Genomic DNA, 19,921 nt, shown 5'->3' with positions numbered 1-19,921 from the left:
CCTTTTCCCTGTTGGTTGAACTGCATTTGTCATTTAATATTGCTGTTTATAATTGATCTCGAGAGACCTGATTCATTGTGCAAGCTGTAGAATCTGTTTATGTCGCTCTGCCTATATCAAGTGACCCATCATGAATTGCCTTATGGTTTTGTTCTACCACTTGCAATATTGAGCTGATATTCAGAAGAAAGCTTTAATTCCAATCATGAATTGCTTTTGAAAAAAACTGATTTAGGAATGATTATGTATCCTATTTTTAAGCTATTAAATTGCATTATCTGGTACGTTGAATAAAGACTACCAAATGTTCAAATTATGTGCTCAAATTTGTGTGAAACTTTTATGCAATTTGAGAGCACTGCCATTTTCCCTCATTCCCTCCACCTTTCAAACAAAACTTGCCCCCAATTTGTCAAAGTAAAAACAGATTAACACAAATGTTTGAAATAATGGAGACAAAAGAGACTGCAGATGGTGGTAACTGGAGCATTTTAAAATAATGCTTTAACGTAAAATCTTTCTAAGAAGTAAGCCATGATTTTTATTTTCTTGGTTATAGCGTGCTCAAGCAGTTCTTCAGGCTGTAACTGCTGTGCAAACTGCGAGCACACCCTTGACTGGTACTACAGCCAGTGAAAGTGCAGTGACACCAGCTCAAAGCCCAGTACTCAGAGTGATTATTGACAACATGTACTATCCCGTCACACTGGATGTACTTTATCAGGTATGTTTGTATTTTACCTGATATTTATATGGATTGTTTGGATATCAATGTTTGGATGCTAATTGTATTCTCTTTCAAAAGATTTTTTCCAAGTTTGGGCCGGTACTGAAAATTATTACTTTTACAAAGAATAACCAATTCCAAGCCCTGCTGCAATACTCAGATCCTATGAATGCACAACAAGCAAAACTGGTAAGGGGACACAACCTAAACTTTCCATTAGGCGTGCATTCATTCCTCTTCACTCCCACATTTGCAGAAAAGCATATTGTAGAAAGACGTGTGTTCCTGTGGGTTTGCTGGCTTTTATCCTTAATTGGCAGCCTTACTTAGTCCGCTTCAGATATGCCCTTTATAGATGTAGTATTTTTGCATTCTCATTCTTGAAGATAAAATGTTACACCCAAAACACTGCCATGTACAATTTCTATGAAACAAAAATACTGCTTACAAGTACTAACATTGTTGGAATTGATTTTAAATCATCTTATCTTGGTTGACTGTAACTTAATGATTTGTGACGTGTGAAATCACAGGGAATAATTGAACTGATGTTATTACAGAATCTTAATAATTAAGCTAAAAAAATTGACCCACTCTCTGTTTTTACATATTTCTAGGGTTTATCTTTAAATAGCCTAAATGGTAAAACTTACTTAGATCTCCACGTTAACTATGAACTAATGCTTTTGTAGACAATAACCCACACATTTACTCAATAATTTTGTGCTGCGCGTCATTTTTTCTATTACAGCCTCCCTTGTAAGAAATTGAGTTTTTCATTTCTTGCTAGCATTAACTTTGCAATAATGCATGGGAACATGTTGCATGGTACAATATGTTCCCATACGTCATAGCAAGCTGATGTTAGTGAAACCCAAAATGCCTTGCTGTACAGTAGTAGAAATAGAAACATAGAAACATAGAAGATAGGTGCAGGAGTAGGCCATTCGGCCCTTCGAGCCTGCACCGCCATTCAATATGATCATGGCTGATCATCCAACTCAGTATCCTGTACCTGCCTTCTCTCCATATCACCTGATCCCTTTAGCCACAAGGGCCACATCTAACTCCCTCTTAAATATAGCCAGTGAACTGGCCTCAACCACCTTCTGTGGCAGAGAGTTCCAGAGAATCATCACTCTCTGTGTGAAAAATGTTTTTCTCATCTCAGTCCTAAAGGATTTCCCCTTTATCCTTAAACTGTGACCCCCTTGCCCTGGACTTCCCCAACATCGGGAACAATCTTCCTGCATCTAGCCTGTACAACCCCCTAAGAATTATGTAAGTTTCTATAAGAACACCCCTCAATCTTCTAAATTCTAGCGAGTACAAGCCGAGTCTATCCAGTCTTTCTTCATATGAAAGTCCTGACATATAACCATATAACCATATAACAATTACAGCACGGAAACAGGCCATCTCGGCCCTACAAGTCCGTGCTGAACAACTTTTTTCCCTTAGTCCCACCTGCCTGCACTCATACCATAACCCTCCATTCCCTTCTCATCCATATGCCTATCCAATTTATTTTTAAATGATACCAACGAACCTGCCGCCACCACTTCCACTGGAAGCTCATTCCACACCGCTACCACTCTCTGAGTAAAGAAGTTCCCCCTCATGTTACCCCTAAACTTCTGTCCCTTAATTCTGAAGTCATGTCCTCTTGTTTGAATCTTCCCTATTCTCAAAGGGAAAAGCTTGATCACATCAACTCTGTCTATCCCTCTCATCATTTTAAAGACCTCTATCAAGTCCACCCTTAACCTTCTGCGCTCCAGAGAATAAAGACCTAACTTATTCAACCTATCTCTGTAACTTAGTTGTTGAAACCCAGGCAACATTCTAGTAAATCTCCTCTGTACTCTCTCTATTTTGTTGACATCCTTCCTATAATTGGGCGACCAAAATTGTACACCATACTCCAGATTTGGTCTCACCAATGCCTTGTACAATTTTAACATTACATCCCAGCTTCTATACTCAATGCTCTGATTTATAAAGGCTAGCATACCAAAAGCTTTCTTTACCACCCTATCTATATGAGATTCCACCTTCAAGGAACTATGCACGGTTATTGCCAGATCCCTCTGTTCAACTGTATTCTTCAATTCCCTACCATTTATCATGTACGTCCTATTTTGATTTGTCCTGCCAAGGTGTAACACCTCACATTTATCAGCATTAAACTCCATCTGCCATCTTTCAGCCCATTTTTCCAAATGGCCTAAATCACTCTAGACTTTGGAAATCCTCTTCATTATCCACAACACCCCCTATCTTGGTATCATCTGCATACTTACTAATCCAATTTACCACCCCTTCATCCAGATCATTGATGTACATGACAAACAACAAAGGACCCAACACAGATCCCTGAGGCACCCCACTAGTCACCTGCCTCCAACCCGACAAACAGCCATCCACCATTACCCTCTGGCTTCTCCCATTCAGCCACTGCTGAATCCATCTTGCTATTCCTGCATTTATACCCAACAGTTTAACCTTCTTAACCAACCTTACATGAGGAACCTTGTCAAAGGCCTTACTAAAGTCCATATAGACAACATTACAACAATTGTTAACTCGGACCATTTTTGAAGATTTAGGACAACACAGCAGCTATTACTAATAGTCTTTGACATCCCAGGAATCAGTCTGGTGAACCTTCTCTGTACTCTGTACTCCCTCTATGGCAAGAATGCCTTTCCTCAGATTTGGAGACCAAAACTGTACACAATACTCCAGGTGTGGTCTCACCAATACCCTGTACAACTGCAGTAGAACCTCCCTGCTCCTATACTCAAATCCTTTTGCTATGAATGCTAACATACCATTCGCTTTTTTCACTGCCTGCTGCACCTGCATGCCTACTTTCAATGACTGGTGTACCATGACACACAGGTCTCGTTGCATCTCCCCTTTTCCTAATCGGCCACCATTCAGATAATAGTCTACTTTCCTGTTTTTGCCACCAAAGTGGATAACCTCACATTTATCCACATTATACTGCATCTGCCATGCATTTGCCCACTGACCCAGCCTATCCAAGTCACCTTGCAGCCTCCTCACAGCTAACACTGCCCCCCAGCTTCATGTCATCCGCAAACTTGGAGATGTTGCATTCAATTCCCTCGTCCAAATCATTAATATATATTGTAAATAGCTGGGGTCCCAGCACTGAGCCTTGCGGTACCCCACTAGTCACTCCCTGCCATTCTGAAAAGGACCAGTTTACTCCTACTCTTTGCTTCCTGTTTGCTAGCCAGTTCTCAATCCACATCAATACTGAACCCCCAATACCGTGTGCTTTAAGTTTGTATACTAATCTCTTATGTGGGACCTTGTCGAAAGCCTTCTGAAAGTCCAGATATAACACATCCACTGGTTCTCCCTTATCCACTCTACTAGTTACATCCTCGAAAAAAGATTCGTCAGACATGATTTACCTTTCGTAAATCCATGTTGACTTTGTCCAATGATTTCACCACTTTCCAAATGTGCTGCTATCCCATCTTTAATAACTGACTCTAGCAGTTTCCCCACTACCAATGTTAGACTAACTAGTCTGTAATTCCCCGTTTTCTCTCTCCCTCCCTTTTTAAAAAGTGGGGTTACATTAGCTACCCTCCAATCCTCAGGAACTACTCCAGAATCTAAAGAGTTTTGAAAAATTATCACTAATGCATCCACTATTTCTGGGGCTAATTCCTTAAGTACTCTGGGATGCAGCCTATCCGGCCCTGGGGATTTATCGGCCTTTAATCCATTCAATTTACCTAACACCACTTTCCCGGCTAACCTGGATTTCACTCAGTTCCTCCATCTCATTTGACCCGCGGTCCCCTGCTATTTCCGGCAGATTATTTATGTCTTCTTTAGTGAAGACGGAACCAAAGTAGTTATTCAATTGGTCTGCCATGTCCTTGTTCCCCATGATCAATTCACCTGTTTCTGACTGCAAGGGACCTACATTTGTTTTAACTAATCTCTTTCTCTTCACATATCTATAAAAACTTTTACAGTCAGTTTTTATGTTCCCTGCCAGTTTTCTTTCATAGTCTATTTTCCATTTCCTAATTAAGCCCTTTGTCCTCCTCTGCTGGATTCTGAATTTCTCCCAGTCCTCTGGTAGGCTGCTTTTTCTGGCTAATTTGTATGCTTCATCTTTTGTTTTGATACTATCCCTGATTTCCCTTGTCATCCACGGATGCACTACCTTCCCTGATTTATTCTTTTGCCAAATTGGGATGAACAATTGTTGTAGTTCATCCATGCAGTCTTTAAATGCCTTCCATTGCATATCCACCGTCAACCCTTTAAGAATCAATATCCAGTCAATCTTGGCCAATTCACATCTCATACCCTCAAAGTTACCTTTCTTTAAGTTCAAGCCCCTTGTTTCTGAATTAACAACTCCATCCAAATGAGGAACTCAACCATATTATGGTCACTCTTGCCCAAGGGGCCACGCACAACAAAACTGCTAACTAACCCTTCCTCTTTGTGGAAAATTTGCTTCTTATTCTGATAATGGGAACAAGGGTGCAGATTTATAAGAGTATACTGTATTTCCCAGCGACGAAGACGCACCCCCATTTTAAGTTGCTAACTTTTGAGAGAAAAAACAGACATTTGACATGGTGACGGCCATTTGCATTGCGTATTGTTTACACTGCTGCAGACCACATCTGATCTGTGCGCTCAGCCTCGGAGCAGCTCCCGATCCTATAGAGTCCCAGGCTGCTGCGGGGCCTGCAGCAGCCCACTCCACCAACATCTCGACTTTCGACGTGCTGTTTCCTTGCCTCCCACGGCCTCCGTGACCCAGGTCACCAAATCACTTTTAAAACATGGGGGGGGGGGGGGGGGGGGGGACAATGAGGCCTAACCTCTAGGATAGGGGGTCCTTAACCCCAAATCATCCAGTCTGCAGGCGTATTTTTTACCATTTAGTTTTCGCGACCTGGGAGTTATAGCCATTCCGGGGGCGTTGCTGCAATGTGTTTCACGAAACATGGGGGGGGGGGGGGGGGGGTTTGTCCCCCCCCTCTCAAAACATGGGGAGGACAGCCCCCCCCGAGGATTTCCGCCCACGCTGGCTCCCGCCCACCCCCCAGGATTTCCGCCCACGCTGGCTCCCGCAGCTGACCATGGAACCCCCAGAGCGCCTCCAACCCCACAGCGCACTCACCTGCACCGTTCCTCCCCTCCGTCCACCACCGAATAGAAATAATTTTGAAAGAAAGATTTCATTTACAACTACCTCACTGTCTATTCCACCTTCTCCCCACCATCAATTTCCTTTATTGCACGAGTCAAGAGTTTTTTAATTGTCATACTATACTGGCAATGGAACAATGAAATTCTTACTTGCTGCAGCTATAAGCCTATGAACAACCTAACCTTCGGCCTCCAAGACCCAGGTAATTTTTCGAGCCTTATTTTAGGGTAACAAATAGCGTCTTCGACGCCGGGAAATACGGTACATCAAAGCCACAAGACGTCACTTGCCTGATTTTCCAAATGCATTAGTGCAAAGTATTATCTCAAGAACTTTTGGTTTCCCTCTCTGGTTTTGAAAAACTAAAATGATGTAGAGGGAATATTTGAAATTATTAGTAATTCACATGAACAGCGATCTCTGTTGCACAGACTGCAACTTGGACGGACAGTTGTCCTAATACAGATTATTGTTAACTAATCATTCTGAATTAAAGAAATCTTGGAATTTCACCAAAAATTGTGGAACATTTCTCATTGCATAGCATGGGAATCAGCAGTAATAAATCTGCATTCAAGCCTTTTAAAAAAAGTACTAAATCATTAATTTGTGTATTTGACTTGCTACCTTAGGCTATATAAAAACATCATATAAAGTATGATGTAGATAGATCAAAAATGGTAGTACTATTGACCAGAGAAAATGTTTAGATTGCTGGAAGATGCAGACGGCCTACTCAAATGGGCAAATAAATGGCATGTAGAATTTAATCCCGAGAAATGAGATTTGGGGAGGTGCAACAAGACAAAGGAATCCAGTAAATGCTATTTTTGTATGGTGCAGTAAAGCAAACGGAGCTTGGAGTGTATGTTCACAGTTCTTTAAAAGATAGCATGTCAGATCAATAAGTGCTTTATTGTTTAAAAAAACATGCATGATGCTTTCTTTTTATTAGTTGAAGGACCAAAATTGAGTTATTGTAGATGTGTATACAACTCTAACAGACCACAGTTTAAGTACAATGTGCAGTCCTATGCACCACAGCAAAGAACTGGAGAGGGTGAAGAGGAGATTAAGAAGAATGTTTCCTGAAGTGGAAAATTGTAACTGAGGGAAGATCGGATTAGCTGCAGTTGATTTCATTTAATGGGTAAAGTTAACAAAAAAGGTTAAAATTGTGGGGACCTGGCTAGAGAAGATAGGAATGCCAGTTTGCTGCTGATACAACACTGGGTGGCACACTGAGATGCAAAGAGAATACAGAGAGGCTTCACGGAGATGGGTGAAATGAAAGAATGAGGTCATGGTAGATTATGAAAACATTTAAGAAAAATATGATGTCAATTTAGTGGAAAAAATATACATGTGGAAATTTATTTTTAAATCATGGGATTTAAAAATCATTGTTCAGAAAGACCAGAGTGGCATCCTACAAGATTTATTGAATTAGGAAGCAGGTATGAACAATGATAAGTAAAAAAAATGGTGCTGGAAGAAAGGGAGGGAATGTTACTTGTAATCGGCAAATTCAATCATCATACCAGTGGGTTGTGAGCTCCCCAAGGAAATTGAAGTGTTGTTTCTCCAGTTTGCATATCGTTTCACACTGGGAATGTAGGAGGCCAAGGATAGAAAGATAAGAATGGCAAAGGAGATACAATGGTTAGAAACTGAGAGCTCCAGTAGGCCTTGGCAGACAGAGTGCAACTGTTCGGTGAAACAGTTGCCTGGTCTACACTCAGTCCCAGCAATGCAAAGGAGATTACTGGGAGCATCAACCACAGTAGACAAGTTGAAAGAGGGGCATGTGAACCTTTGTCTCAACTAGAAGGGCTGCTGGAGTCACTGGATGGAAGTGAGAGAGGAGGTGCATGGACAGTATTACATCTTCTGCGGTGGGTTGTGTGGGAAAGGATGAGTGAGCCGAAGATTTGTGGAAGGATTGGTCTCTACCGAAAGATGGCGGTGTGATGTGATTATGCTGGGATCGTGTTGAAGGGGCAGGAGCATCAGAATAATGTAGACACAAAATGCTGGAGTAACTCAGAGTGATGTGTTGGATATGGCTGGTGGGGGTCAAAGGTAAGAATCAGGAGAGCTCTATCCTTATTCCATCTAGGGGGAGGGAGAGTGAGAGAAGAACTGCAGGACATCGAGGAGTCATGTGAGGGTTCATTTCATAACAGTAAGGGGAATGATGTTTATTGAAGAACGGGATCTCAAATGTCTGTGAGTGGAAAGTCTCATTTTGATGCTGCAGAGACTGAAAAGGCAAGGTGGGAGGAGTGATCATACAGATTATTACGTTCTTGAATATCTTCACCTCATGTCACTGAAAGTAATTAATTGTGAAACCTGAATAAATTTTAATGTCATTAAATTGAAATGGAAAAAATAAATCATTTTCCTCTCCATTTAATTGCAAAATTGTTGGTTTGTTTCTTAAAATCTACACTCTACATCAACTATTAGAAAATAGTTGACTAATAATTGTATTCTTTCTGTCTTAAATATTTGTGTGAAAAATATTTGCATGTTTCTGACCCTTCATTCTCTAATTTGCCCATCGTAATTAATTTTTCCAGGCTCTGGATGGCCAGAACATTTATAATGCTTGCTGTACTCTAAGGATTGATTTTTCTAAGTTGGTCAATTTGAATGTTAAATACAACAATGATAAAAGCCGTGACTATACCCGTCCAGAGCTTCCTTCAGGAGATGGTCAGCCAGCAATGGATCCTGCTATCGCTGCAGCATTTGCTAAGGAGAGCTCCCTTCTTGGTAAGATAATTGTGTTTTCCAGAATTTATTTTCCAGACTAAGTTATTTATCCAGACAAAAAAGTATTTGGGTAACTTTTTACCTTTACATATGCACATTTTTAACTCAAAGAATGAATGTTAGGTTATTTTGTGACAGCTTGGAGCTATAAATCTAGTTTTTTTTTTTTAATATGGATGGGATGTTGTCATACCATATTTCTCTTATTTAGGGATATTGTGTAATTTGCCATGTATACTTTATCCAAATACAAATTCAACAAACAATAAAACTGAAAATACTTTACACTGTCTTAACTTAAGAGATTTGGATAATAAAGCCTAATTTCTCACACAGTATATAGTTGTGATGCTTCTGCTGCATATGAGTTGATTTAGGATTGCAACTTCCTATTTCATCATATAAGATATATTTTAGCTTCCTCATTTTCTTCCAACACAAATCATTCTAGTACACCTAGTTATTATTTCAGCATTTCCTCTCAAAGCTGTGACCGCTACTTCCTCGATGGCCAAGGGCTAAGCCGGATGGGAACACTACAACTTGCATGTTCCTGTCCAAATCATACATACATCCTGACATCGAGAACTGTGTGGTGGTACATTTGAGGTGCTGAGTAAGGTCATCACCCCTGTACACTCTCAGTCCTGATGCAGGGCCTCAATCCGCTGAGTTCCTCCAGCAGTTTGTTTTTGCTCCCTGAGGAACGTCTTCACCTGGAATGTATTGAATGTTTGGAATTCTCTACCTGAATGAATTTTTTAATCCTCGGTTGCGGAGTAATTTCAAGAAAGGGATCGAGATGTTTTTAGATGTTAAGGGAATTGTAGATTTTGGGGCTACTGTAGTATTGAGGTGCTGAAGTGAAAAGAAGCCATGAAGTTATTAGTAAGTGCAATTTTGCTAAGATTGTTAAATTAATCCTTCTAAGATGGGTTATTATAACCCCTACTGGGAAGTTCTACTTAGTGGTAAATGTAGGCACATGAAAATCAGGTTACTTTATACATGTTTGTGTTTACGCCCACTTAAATATGAAGGAAGACAAAGCACTCATGATGTCATGCTTCTCGTACTTAATCATTATATATAAGTAAAGCACATTAGCCAATTGTTTTAAGTTTATGTTGCCTTTCAATTGTTAGGTACTCCAGGAATGATGTCTGGGCCATACAGTGGTGGGTCTGGGTTTCCATCTTCACTCAGCTTTACACAGTCTGCAGGTTAGAATTGCATTAGTATTGTTTAAATATATTTATCCATATCTTTGAAAAAAGCATTTCCCCCCCACAAATGCAATAGATAGTTGCAACTCATGTAATGATGGACAGGACCCCTGCTAGTTACAGTTAATATATGACTTGCATGTAAGATGTTGACTTTGCATTTGTGTCATCAGCATTAAGCTGCTGATGATACAAAGCTAGTTGAAAATAAGTAGTAAAGAGTCAGCAAAGGGATGTAGACAAAAGTTGAGTAAGCAAGAAAGTGGCAGCCGCGCATTATGTTGGAAAATGGGTTTGTGCAGTTTTAATGGGTAGAATGTTGCAAGTTTAAAATGTTGGACAGAAGGATTTAGCTGTTTCCATGATGCAGAAAATAAACATTTGGGTACATCAAATAACCATTGTTTGCCTTGCATTGGAGGAGGTTTGGAGTACTAAAAAGCAAGGAAGATTTGCTGAGATTGCCTCGGGCTTTGGTGAGACTACATTTAGATGCAATTGGCGATTGAGAACCTCGTGTCCTGGTGACGAGTCAACAACTTTTCTCTCCATGTCAGCAAGATAGGCGATATTAATCGATTTCAGGAAGCGAAGCTGTACACATACTCAGTTTACATTGACGATGCTGAAGTAGAGATGGTTAAAAACCTCAAATTCCTGGGAGTAAATAATTACCAACAACGTCTCCTGGACCACCCATATTGAAGCAACGACCTAGCAAGCACATCAACGCCTGTACTTGCTCAGTAGGCTTAGGAAGTTCGGCATATACCCAACCACCTTCACTAATTCTATAGGTGCGCCATAGAATGCATTTTATTGGGGTGCATCGCAGCTTGGTTTGGGAACAACTCCATCCATGACCTCAAAAAATCACAGCAAATTGTGGATGTTGCCCAGACCATTATGCAAACCAACCTCCCTTCCATTGCTTCCATTTAAACTTCACACTGCCTTGGCAAGGCCAGCAGCATAATCAAGGATGAGTCGCATACTGGCCACTCCCTGTTCTCCCCTCTCCCTTGGGGAAAAGGTACAGAAAACACACACCTCCAGATTCAGAGACAGTTTCTTCCCAGCTGTTATCAGGCAACTGCATCATCCTACTGCAACTAGAGTGCAGTCATCAACTACTATCTACCTCATTGGTAACCCCTGGACTCTTTTTGATCTGGTTTTACTTTGCACTAAACGTTATTCTTTTATGTGGCTACGCTGAATGGCTCGATTGTAATCATATATTGTCTTTCCGCGAACTGGTTCGTGCGCAACAAAACCTTTTCACTGTCCCATAAACTGAGCTGAACAATTTGGTGTCTCACCAAGGAAGGGTGCATTTGACTTGCTGTCTGCAGTGTAGGTTCAATCGTAGGGTGGAGGCTCTCTAGTTAAAGGATAGAGGAACATTAGCCAATAATCTGGTATTTAGAAGAATTAAAGTTGAGACATAGAATTTTGTGGCGAGATTGCTGGTATAGATTTGTATTACCGACTTGGGTGGATTAGGATTGAGGTTTAATTTCCTTTTCTTGACTAAAATACTTTCTTATTAGAGAGATAACATTCCATTAGTATCTCCAATCCCATCTGAGCACCTTTATTTACCAAGGAACCTTATGAGATCGTTCACCTATTAAACACTTGAGAGGTAAAACCAACCCTATTGTTATCTAGCATCTACAAGATACCACATTTATTAGCGATCCTTGATAATTTTACATTGGCTTATTGTGTGGTTCATCAAACATGTGGATACCATGGAATCAATTTATAATTTCTCGCCAAAGCAGAGTGCCTTTTGAGAATACCTGTTGTTAAATAGAGTAGTTCCTTCCAGATGTTATTATAATTGTGGTCAACACAAAATTAATATTAGTTTATTTTTAAATAGTTGTTTTTCTATTGCAGCTGTTCCAGGATCGCTGAGCCCATTGGCTATGCCTGGTGCTGCAGCAGCTGTCGGCCGAGTGGCAATGTCTGGAATTGTTTCTGCCAACCACAGTGTCCTTCTGGTTAGCAATCTGAATGATGAGGTAGCTTGTTTCTCACAGATTTTGTTCTTTGCACTTTGTCCATAGTAAATTGTTTTAATTCATTTGTCTTATATCTGTTGTTCAATTCATTCATTGTCTTGGTGCTTTTTGCTGAGTACACATGTAGATCACAACAAACAGCAAAGATTGTTTGTGGTGCCAGTTTTTGCAGTTGAAATATCACGTACCAGTGTGGCCTCCAGGATATAAATGGAAGGATAAACTTGGAATAGAGGGAGTGCAGTGATGAGGAGAAATTAAAAAGATGGCACCTATACATTTGTGTTTCGATGAATGAGCAGTAATCTTATTGCTGCATACAAAATTTTTAAAGGGCGGATGGGGTGTTGATGCTCTCCCTGATTAAGGGGGTAATGGTTAAGAAGCTTAAGGTAGACACAAAATGCTGGAGTAACTCAGCGGGACAGACAGCATCTCCGGGGAGAAAGAATGGGTGACGTTTCGGTTCGAGACCCTTCAGACTGATTAAGAAGCTTAATCAGGTTAAGTGCAGTTAGTCAGAAAATACGGGGTTCACTTTTCAGGGTTGCAAAGGAAATTCTTTACCCAAAGGGTCATGAATTTTTGGAATTATTTACCCCAAGAGGGAATTTAGAGGTTCACTTACTGTTTATTTCTATGATAATCAAATTCATTGATATCATCTCCATATTAACAATAGAATAAAGAGCATGAAAGAATGTGAAAATGATTTCCGAAGATGCCACCGGAACTGAGGGGACACTTAACATCAGGAAAGATCTTTTTGAAAAAAGGGTCTCCATGAGAGGGCCTGCTCATGAGTTAATTGTATAGTTATTAGAATCTTTCCAAATTATGCACAAGTCCAGTAGAGTGGACACTGAATAGCGCAGGAACTAATCTTTAGTAAAAATGGGGGGGAAAATCTCACCTACTACCAGATGAAATATTTGAGGTGTTAGTATAAATTTATTTTAATGGGAAAGGAAGTAAAATGGGGGAAGAAGGAATGGCAGGATGCATTGGAATGAGATGATGTAAGCTGGAAGGAGATTGTTGATCCATAAACAAGGGAATCAATTTGTGAAGTCAGATGGCCTTTCTCAATTTGTAAAATTTGATGTCTTGTCAAACTTTGTTGTGCTTGCATATGTTTGTCATGCAATTGTGTTTCATATAAACTTTGCTTTAATGCCTTTTCTTAAAAGGTAATCTCCAAAGGATTTGAGATTCTTTCCAGTTTTCAGTGCATTTTTCCTTTACAAACCTTTGCAGAAACCTAGTTCTTTGGTTATACAGGTGCACAACCTTTTATCCGAAGATCCAAATAACGAAAAGCTCCGAATAGCGGACATTTTTTCGGTCCTTGAAGAAAGGTCCTTGAAGACGTTCACCAAGGGTGGCCCGCAGAGGTGACAGCGGAACCTCCGGTCGGTCCTCGAAGAAAGGGGAACTAAATCCCCATTCATAAAAGAGAAGGTGAGGGTATATTGCGCGGGAGGGTTAATAATTGACAATCTGCAGCTGCCTGCCCGCTGAGTTAAAAAGTTCCCACGGTAAAGAACTTTTAAAGTTCTCCCGTCTTGCGTGGGAACTTTTTAACTCAGCGGGCAGGCAGCAGCAGATTGTCGCTCCCTTCAGTTTCACCACACCTACACCCCTCTACTTCCCGGCCATGTGTGTGACCCCTTTCCTCCCCTCTCCAGCTCCCCGCCCATTGCACCGGCGCGGGGGCTTTGCACTGTCTTCACGTCGGCGATGCCAGCAGGTCAGTGCCAGTCACCGGAGACGTCAGGACCAACGGGACACCGACCTCCAGGCCCACTGCAAGCACGGAGATCTCAGAGACCCACAGCCAGCAGCAGCCCAGCCCCGTTCCAACTCCAGAGGAAAACTGCAAACTGGCCGGAGACTTCAGGACCACCAGAAGCCGCTCCCCGATGGGCCGCTACGGCGACAAGTGGCAGTCGCTCACAGCCCGAGCTGCGCCCGCTCATCGGGACACCGACCCCCAGGCCCACTGCAAGCACGGAGTTCCCAGATCAGCAACTCCAGCCCCGCTCCAACTCCAAAGGAACACGCTCCCCGTAGGGGCAGAAGCTGATGGTGTGCAAAGTACGTATTGTTCTTGGGGTGGCGGATGAGGGGGCGCAGCTCGGGCTGTGGGCGAACTGCCACTTGTCGCCGTAGCGGGCCGTCGTGGAGCGGATTCCTTTGGAGGGGGAGGGGGGTATTGTGCTATTTGATCGCCCCCTGCTATCCCAGGGACAGGGAGACACAGCGGCTTTTGAGACTGGTGGGCAATCACTTCCAAAGTTCTGCCCACACAGTCAGTACACCTCTCCTACACTGCATTTCATACAAACATTTATTCTGCAAGAAAAAACTACATTGAAGACTCAAACTCGCGACCGAGTAACTGCCAGGATCGAGGCGCAAACTCGCGACCTAGCTCGGGGATTCAAGAATCCCCGAGCTAGGCCGCCTAAGGGCATGTAGCCCCGCTAGGGTGACATGAGTGCGAGAGGTGATTCAATGCTGCGGTCACATTTACAAATTCAGGAATTCATTCAACACACTGCATTTCATACAAACATTTATTCTGCAAGAAAAAACTACATTGAAGACTCAAACTCGCAACCGAGTAACTGCCGGGATCGAGGCGCAAACTCGCAACCTTGCGGATATGAGCCGAGCACTCTACCACTGAGCTAGCCGTTAAAATCTACGCTAAAAATCTTCCATTCCGAAGGCAGAAAAATTCCGAATTACAAAAAGTGTCTGGTCCCAAGGCTTTCGGATAAAAGGTTGTGCACCTGTATCCTCAAATGATTTAGTTGTATTCTATTTTCATTTGGCTTTAGCAAAAGCTGGTATGAAATGTGGCTTGATTCTGAGAAGTTGTCCATGGTCTGTTTTCATTTCTAAAATTCAAATTAACATACAGATTTTAATGCTGAAAAATAATTTGTGATTTTTTTTGAGCTACATGTCTGCAGGTGTACTGTTTAAGTGCCTCTTAAATATTTATTTGCCCTCATTTCATACCTAGCCATGATTATGCAGTTCTAAATTCATTTTTTGCATGATTTGTTTTTACTTTCTCATATAATATGAAATATTGTAATGCTTTGATTATAAATGTACTTTACCCATGTTTATTTTTGTCTTGGGTGACTACATTCAGCACTATTTTCTTGTAAAGTACATGAGCCTGCCATTTTCTGACCAAATCCTGCATTTCCTATGTACTGACCTGTATATTATTTTTGTTTTGTTCCCCAATTCCTTGTTTTCTTCTGCATTGCTCCACCCCTACCCATCCCATCCCTTTATCTTACCCTGTGTGTTTCTTTCATGATTCCCCAACCCTTCCCAATACCAACCCTCTATCTGCTCCTTCCCTGCTTCATTCCTTGTGTTCATGCTTCTGTGCTTGAACAAAATGTTCCTCGGACCAACTTGCCCCAATTAACTGCCTTGAACCATGATCCATGACCACCTCACCATTCTACGGAAACCACCCTTCGTTATGGATGATCTGTTCATCTCCGCTCTTCCTCGATTCTTCTCTCTTCCTGTCTTACGCTGCTTGCTCTTCTCTCCTTCTAAAGATGGTTTCGCCCCAAAGTCTGTTTACCCTCTTCGGTATGTTATCGTTAGCACTATACTTTTATTATTGATTTAAAATTTTTCACCTTAATTCTCGTTTGTAGCTAGCATTTCAGCTTATTAAATAAATAGATAATCTGCTACTTTTTCTTTTGCTATAATTCTTTCGATAGATGCTATTTTATTTATGGTAATGCATGCTGTGAATTATTTTGCATGTTCTATAATTTAGTATCACTTCACGTTAGCTTTGAGGGATTTTACCAGGATTTTTTTTCTTCAGATAATCACTGCTAAATCTTGATTTGTTGTACTCATTTTGGATGTCAAATTCGTTCACATTGATGTCTGATCTGAATGTTTCATCAATCTGTTTGACATTTTGTCAAATTATGTGCATAACTTTTATTTCTCTTCACTTTTCCACTCTGCAAAGGTGTTTATGGTGATGTGCAGCGTGTGAAGATTTTGTACAATAAAAAAGACAGTGCTCTGGTGCAAATGGCTGATGTTAACCAGGCACAGCTGGGTAAGAGTTCATTTGCATTTGACTGCAGTCTTTTTGTCCCTTTGTTTTAAATGGACTATAAACTGACTTTTTATTTGTTAGCCATGAGCCATTTGAATGGGCAGAAAATGTATGGAAAGATTATTCGTGTTACACTGTCCAAACACCAGACAGTGCAGTTACCTCGTGAAGGCCTAGATGACCAGGGATTGACAAAAGATTTCACCAATTCTCCACTCCATCGTTTCAAAAAACCTGGTTCAAAGAATTTCCAGAATATATTTCCTCCCTCTGCAACTCTTCATCTTTCAAATATTCCGTAAGTAATTTACATATGTAATGAATGTAGCAAATAGTCTCTATAATTCACAAATTGAGCCTGAACTGTTTTTGGCAGGACATTGTTGTTAATTCTGCTTGATTGCATTTTCACAGACCTTCTATTATTGAAGACGATCTCAAGACACTTTTTATAAAATCTGGAGGCAAAGTGAGAGGTTTCAAGTTTTTCCAGTAAGTATTTTTAACAATGGGATTGGTATATACATACTTTCCTCGGTCAACATTTTCTTCCAGTCTGTATATGTTTTCTTCTATTTACATGCATTCCCTGCTAAATGAGTGAAAGTACATTTAGTTCGTGAAGTTTGGAAACTGCAATTATTATGATCCTAAGTTTTTAAATTATGTCTAAAGTTAAATTCTGAAATTACAACCTAAAACATATTGTTGTCAATACTTTAGAAAGCTTCACTTACTTTAAAATTGCACGTTTTAAAGGTTACGGCCGCCAAGTTTCATTTCCATTTATTTTGGTATAGATCTATTTTTGTATAGATCGATAACGTTTAATTGAAATCACATGGGCAAAATATATTTAATTCCATTGATGAGGCATAACTTTTAAAATAAAACTTAAGTTCTATTCTATATGCGAACATGGCACAGTGCAACACGGGATTGTTTTTTGGCCAAACATGAAGCCAATCCAATTCCAGTTGCATGCACATGGTCTCAATTCCTCTAAAAGTATGATGAGCCATCTTGTTTCTGACTCTCTCACTCTGAGGAAAAGACAAGATCACCTTATCTATGCCCCATGATTTTTAATATACCTGTCAGGTCAACCCTTGGTCGCCTACGTCCGGAGAAAAGGTCAAAGCCAATCCAATATATTCTTTATAACTCGATCCTTCCAATCCCAGTGACCTCATAAATCTGTATTGCACCCTTTCCATTTTAATGACATCCTTCCTATAGCAGCTTGACCAGAACTCGAATTGTAGCCCTACAAACGTACAGCCGTAGTATGACGCCACAACTCCTGTACTCAATCTCCCCTGCTAAACTAAGGCAAGCATGTAAAATGCATTCTTCACTGCACTATGTACCAGTGTCGCCACCTTCATGGGACGTTATACCTGTACCCTTAAGTGTCTCATGTCAAAATTCTGGGACTTCCCAGGCGAGCAGAGAAAAGTAAGAGATTGTATTTAGAAGAATTATTTATATTTCATCCAATGCCAAAGCCAGTGGCAAATGATGATTAAAACCTAGAGCAAAAAGGTTATTTTTGCCGAGAATGAGCATTTCAGTCGGGGGGAGAGTTTGTTTCTTTGGAGTGTAGGAAGCTGCGAGAAGATCTGATAAAGATATACAAACGTATGAGGAGCTTAGATACGGTAAATAGTAGAACACTTTCCCCAAAGCAGAGATCTTGAACACTAGAAAAAATGGGATTAAGCAGTTTTGGGGATCAAAGAAGGACTTTTTTCACGTAGAGGGTGGTTTGAATCAGAAACATTGCCTGCATGGACAGTGGAGATAGATACCCTCAATTTTTAAGTATCATCTGAGATGAGCACTTAAATCCCAAGACACAAAAGTCGTTGGACCGTGTGCTGGTATAAATGAAATTATTATAAATGCATATTTAATTATCGGCATGAACTTGATTTGCTGAAGGGCCCGATTCAGTGATGCATGGCTCTGATTTAATTTGCCTGGTTTTTGAAGTTTAAATGAGAATAGATTTATCGTGAATTAAAAGTGAATATTATTTCTTGGGCAGGTCATACCTGTTTTATTAAGCTATTTCCCTAATTCCATATTTTTGTTCCAGAAGAGATCACAAGATGGCATTGCTGCAAATGTGTTCTGTGGAGGAAGCCATCCAGGCACTGATTGATCTACACAACTATGATCTTGGAGAAAACCACCATCTGAGAGTTTCCTTTTCCAAATCAACCATCTGAGAATGGCCAGAGAGTTGAATTAATTGGTTTTGATTGTGGTTATACACTTATTTCAAGGAGTTGGGACCAGAGTTTAACAATTCCAGCTGTTGTCATTCCTTCGTATATACATTTGTGATACTAAAATTGGAGGATGAACATTCAATAGAAGGAGTAGAGGAAATTTATTCAGCTGCTAATTGGGATGAAAATTAAAACATTCTTTATGTTGAAGCTTTATAGAGATCTCATTCATTTTTACTTTGGGGAGATTTGAATAATCTCTATTTTTCTTTAGTAGAGAAAGTCTGAAGAGAAATGTGCCTTACCTTTAAAAGTTGAAAAACTTCTATTAATACAATTGAATATACTATGGAAGTAACGCTGGGGCCTTCTTTTAGGCATATGGTTGAAGAACTTCAGTAATAGAGTATTGTGTAAATGGTAGCACTAAGTTACAGTTTTGCTTGATGCTGATTATACATTTTGTAGATGTTTGAAGTTGACATAGCAAATTGCTTATGTGCATTTATATTATCATCTTTTAGTTTGTAATTAAGGACTGAAAATGGCTGTGGACTTTTGAGCATGTGCCGTCAAGTTTAGTTCATGAAATTGGTGCATGTTATAGAAAGGCAGAAGAGGAATGCTTCAATGGGAGCAAGAAGAAGTTTTGTGGCTGTTTTCTAGAATGGGCAACCAGGTGGGACCAAAGTTTATGTGCCTTTAGTCTTAATTTACCTTGCATTGTAATATTCAGTTTTAATAAATCTCTTCAAGCAATTTTGTATTTGAACGGAGACAGGCTTTATAAACAGTTCTGTATCCTCAAAATAGAGGAATTGTATGAGTGGAGTTCATCACTTGAAGAGAAGTCCAACAATTGCAGTTGTCAAATTTAAGTAGTTTACTGGCCAGGAACGTTTTAGATCTATGTATTAGCATTCATATACATAGACTCTGGACTATGTAGCAAAAAAGTCATATATATTTTCTATATTAGTTATGTTTTTACATCTTGATCTGTAGCTATGTAAATCACTATAGTTTGAAAGAGGCACAATTAAAGTTAATTTTCTAACAAAATTGGGATGTTTGATGGTTGTGTTGACTTCAATTTTCTTTCCCTGTGTACTCTGTTTGCTTGCTTGTAGCATGCCTAATAAATACTTCTGTAGCTCTATCCACTTCTTCTGTCTTTCTGTACTGCTTTTCCCCACTTCCCTTGTTTGTCTTCACCTCATTAAGCTTCTGACTTCATGGTTAATACTCTTAATAGATTGGGAATGTTTGATACTCCCTGCTGTAACTTAACTATTGTTCACTTGGAATACAAACGTGCTTCTTCCGCCTGCCAAATGGCATTCAAAACCTGGTGCAAAACAGTTTTGATAAGGAATCTCATAATTAAGTATCAATGTGAATTTTTTTGACAAATTGATACATTTTTTACTAAAATAAATCTTATGAAGTTTTCCTATATTGAAAAAACATTAACTGGGTTCTGATAAACATTAACTGGTCTCAAACTTTCAGTTATTTTTGTAACTGCTAATGCCTCATTATTAAAGAGTTAAAATAATTACGAAGATTT

General features: G+C 40.1%; 1 protein-coding gene across 5 annotated transcripts in view; it reads left to right on the top strand.

The window, feature by feature from the left end:
* ptbp2 (polypyrimidine tract binding protein 2) overlaps positions 1-19,510 on the top strand; it is a 43,150-nt gene extending 23,640 nt beyond the window's left edge. For 4 of the 5 annotated variants that reach the window (XM_033028890.1, XM_033028892.1, XM_033028893.1 and 1 more), the window contains 10 exons: positions 560-724; positions 806-916; positions 8,537-8,732; positions 9,878-9,955; positions 11,867-11,991; positions 15,588-15,621; positions 16,022-16,114; positions 16,196-16,412; positions 16,529-16,606; positions 18,216-19,510. In XM_033028890.1, the coding sequence (XP_032884781.1) occupies positions 560-724; positions 806-916; positions 8,537-8,732; positions 9,878-9,955; positions 11,867-11,991; positions 15,588-15,621; positions 16,022-16,114; positions 16,196-16,412; positions 16,529-16,606; positions 18,216-18,348 (1,230 nt within the window). In that variant the 3' untranslated portion in view covers positions 18,349-19,510. The remainder of the gene's footprint in view (positions 1-559; positions 725-805; positions 917-8,536; positions 8,733-9,877; positions 9,956-11,866; positions 11,992-15,587; positions 15,622-16,021; positions 16,115-16,195; positions 16,413-16,528; positions 16,607-18,215) is intronic. The other variant, XM_033028891.1, reaches the window with a different exon arrangement.
* Positions 19,511-19,921: the final 411 nt, after the last annotated feature.

This window comes from Amblyraja radiata, chromosome 10, assembly GCF_010909765.2.
Source record: "Amblyraja radiata isolate CabotCenter1 chromosome 10, sAmbRad1.1.pri, whole genome shotgun sequence".
In the NCBI taxonomy this organism is placed as follows: Eukaryota; Metazoa; Chordata; class Chondrichthyes; order Rajiformes; family Rajidae; genus Amblyraja; species Amblyraja radiata.
The sequence above is the reverse complement of the archived record's forward strand: the minus strand, read 5'-3'. Positions and strand labels throughout refer to the sequence as shown.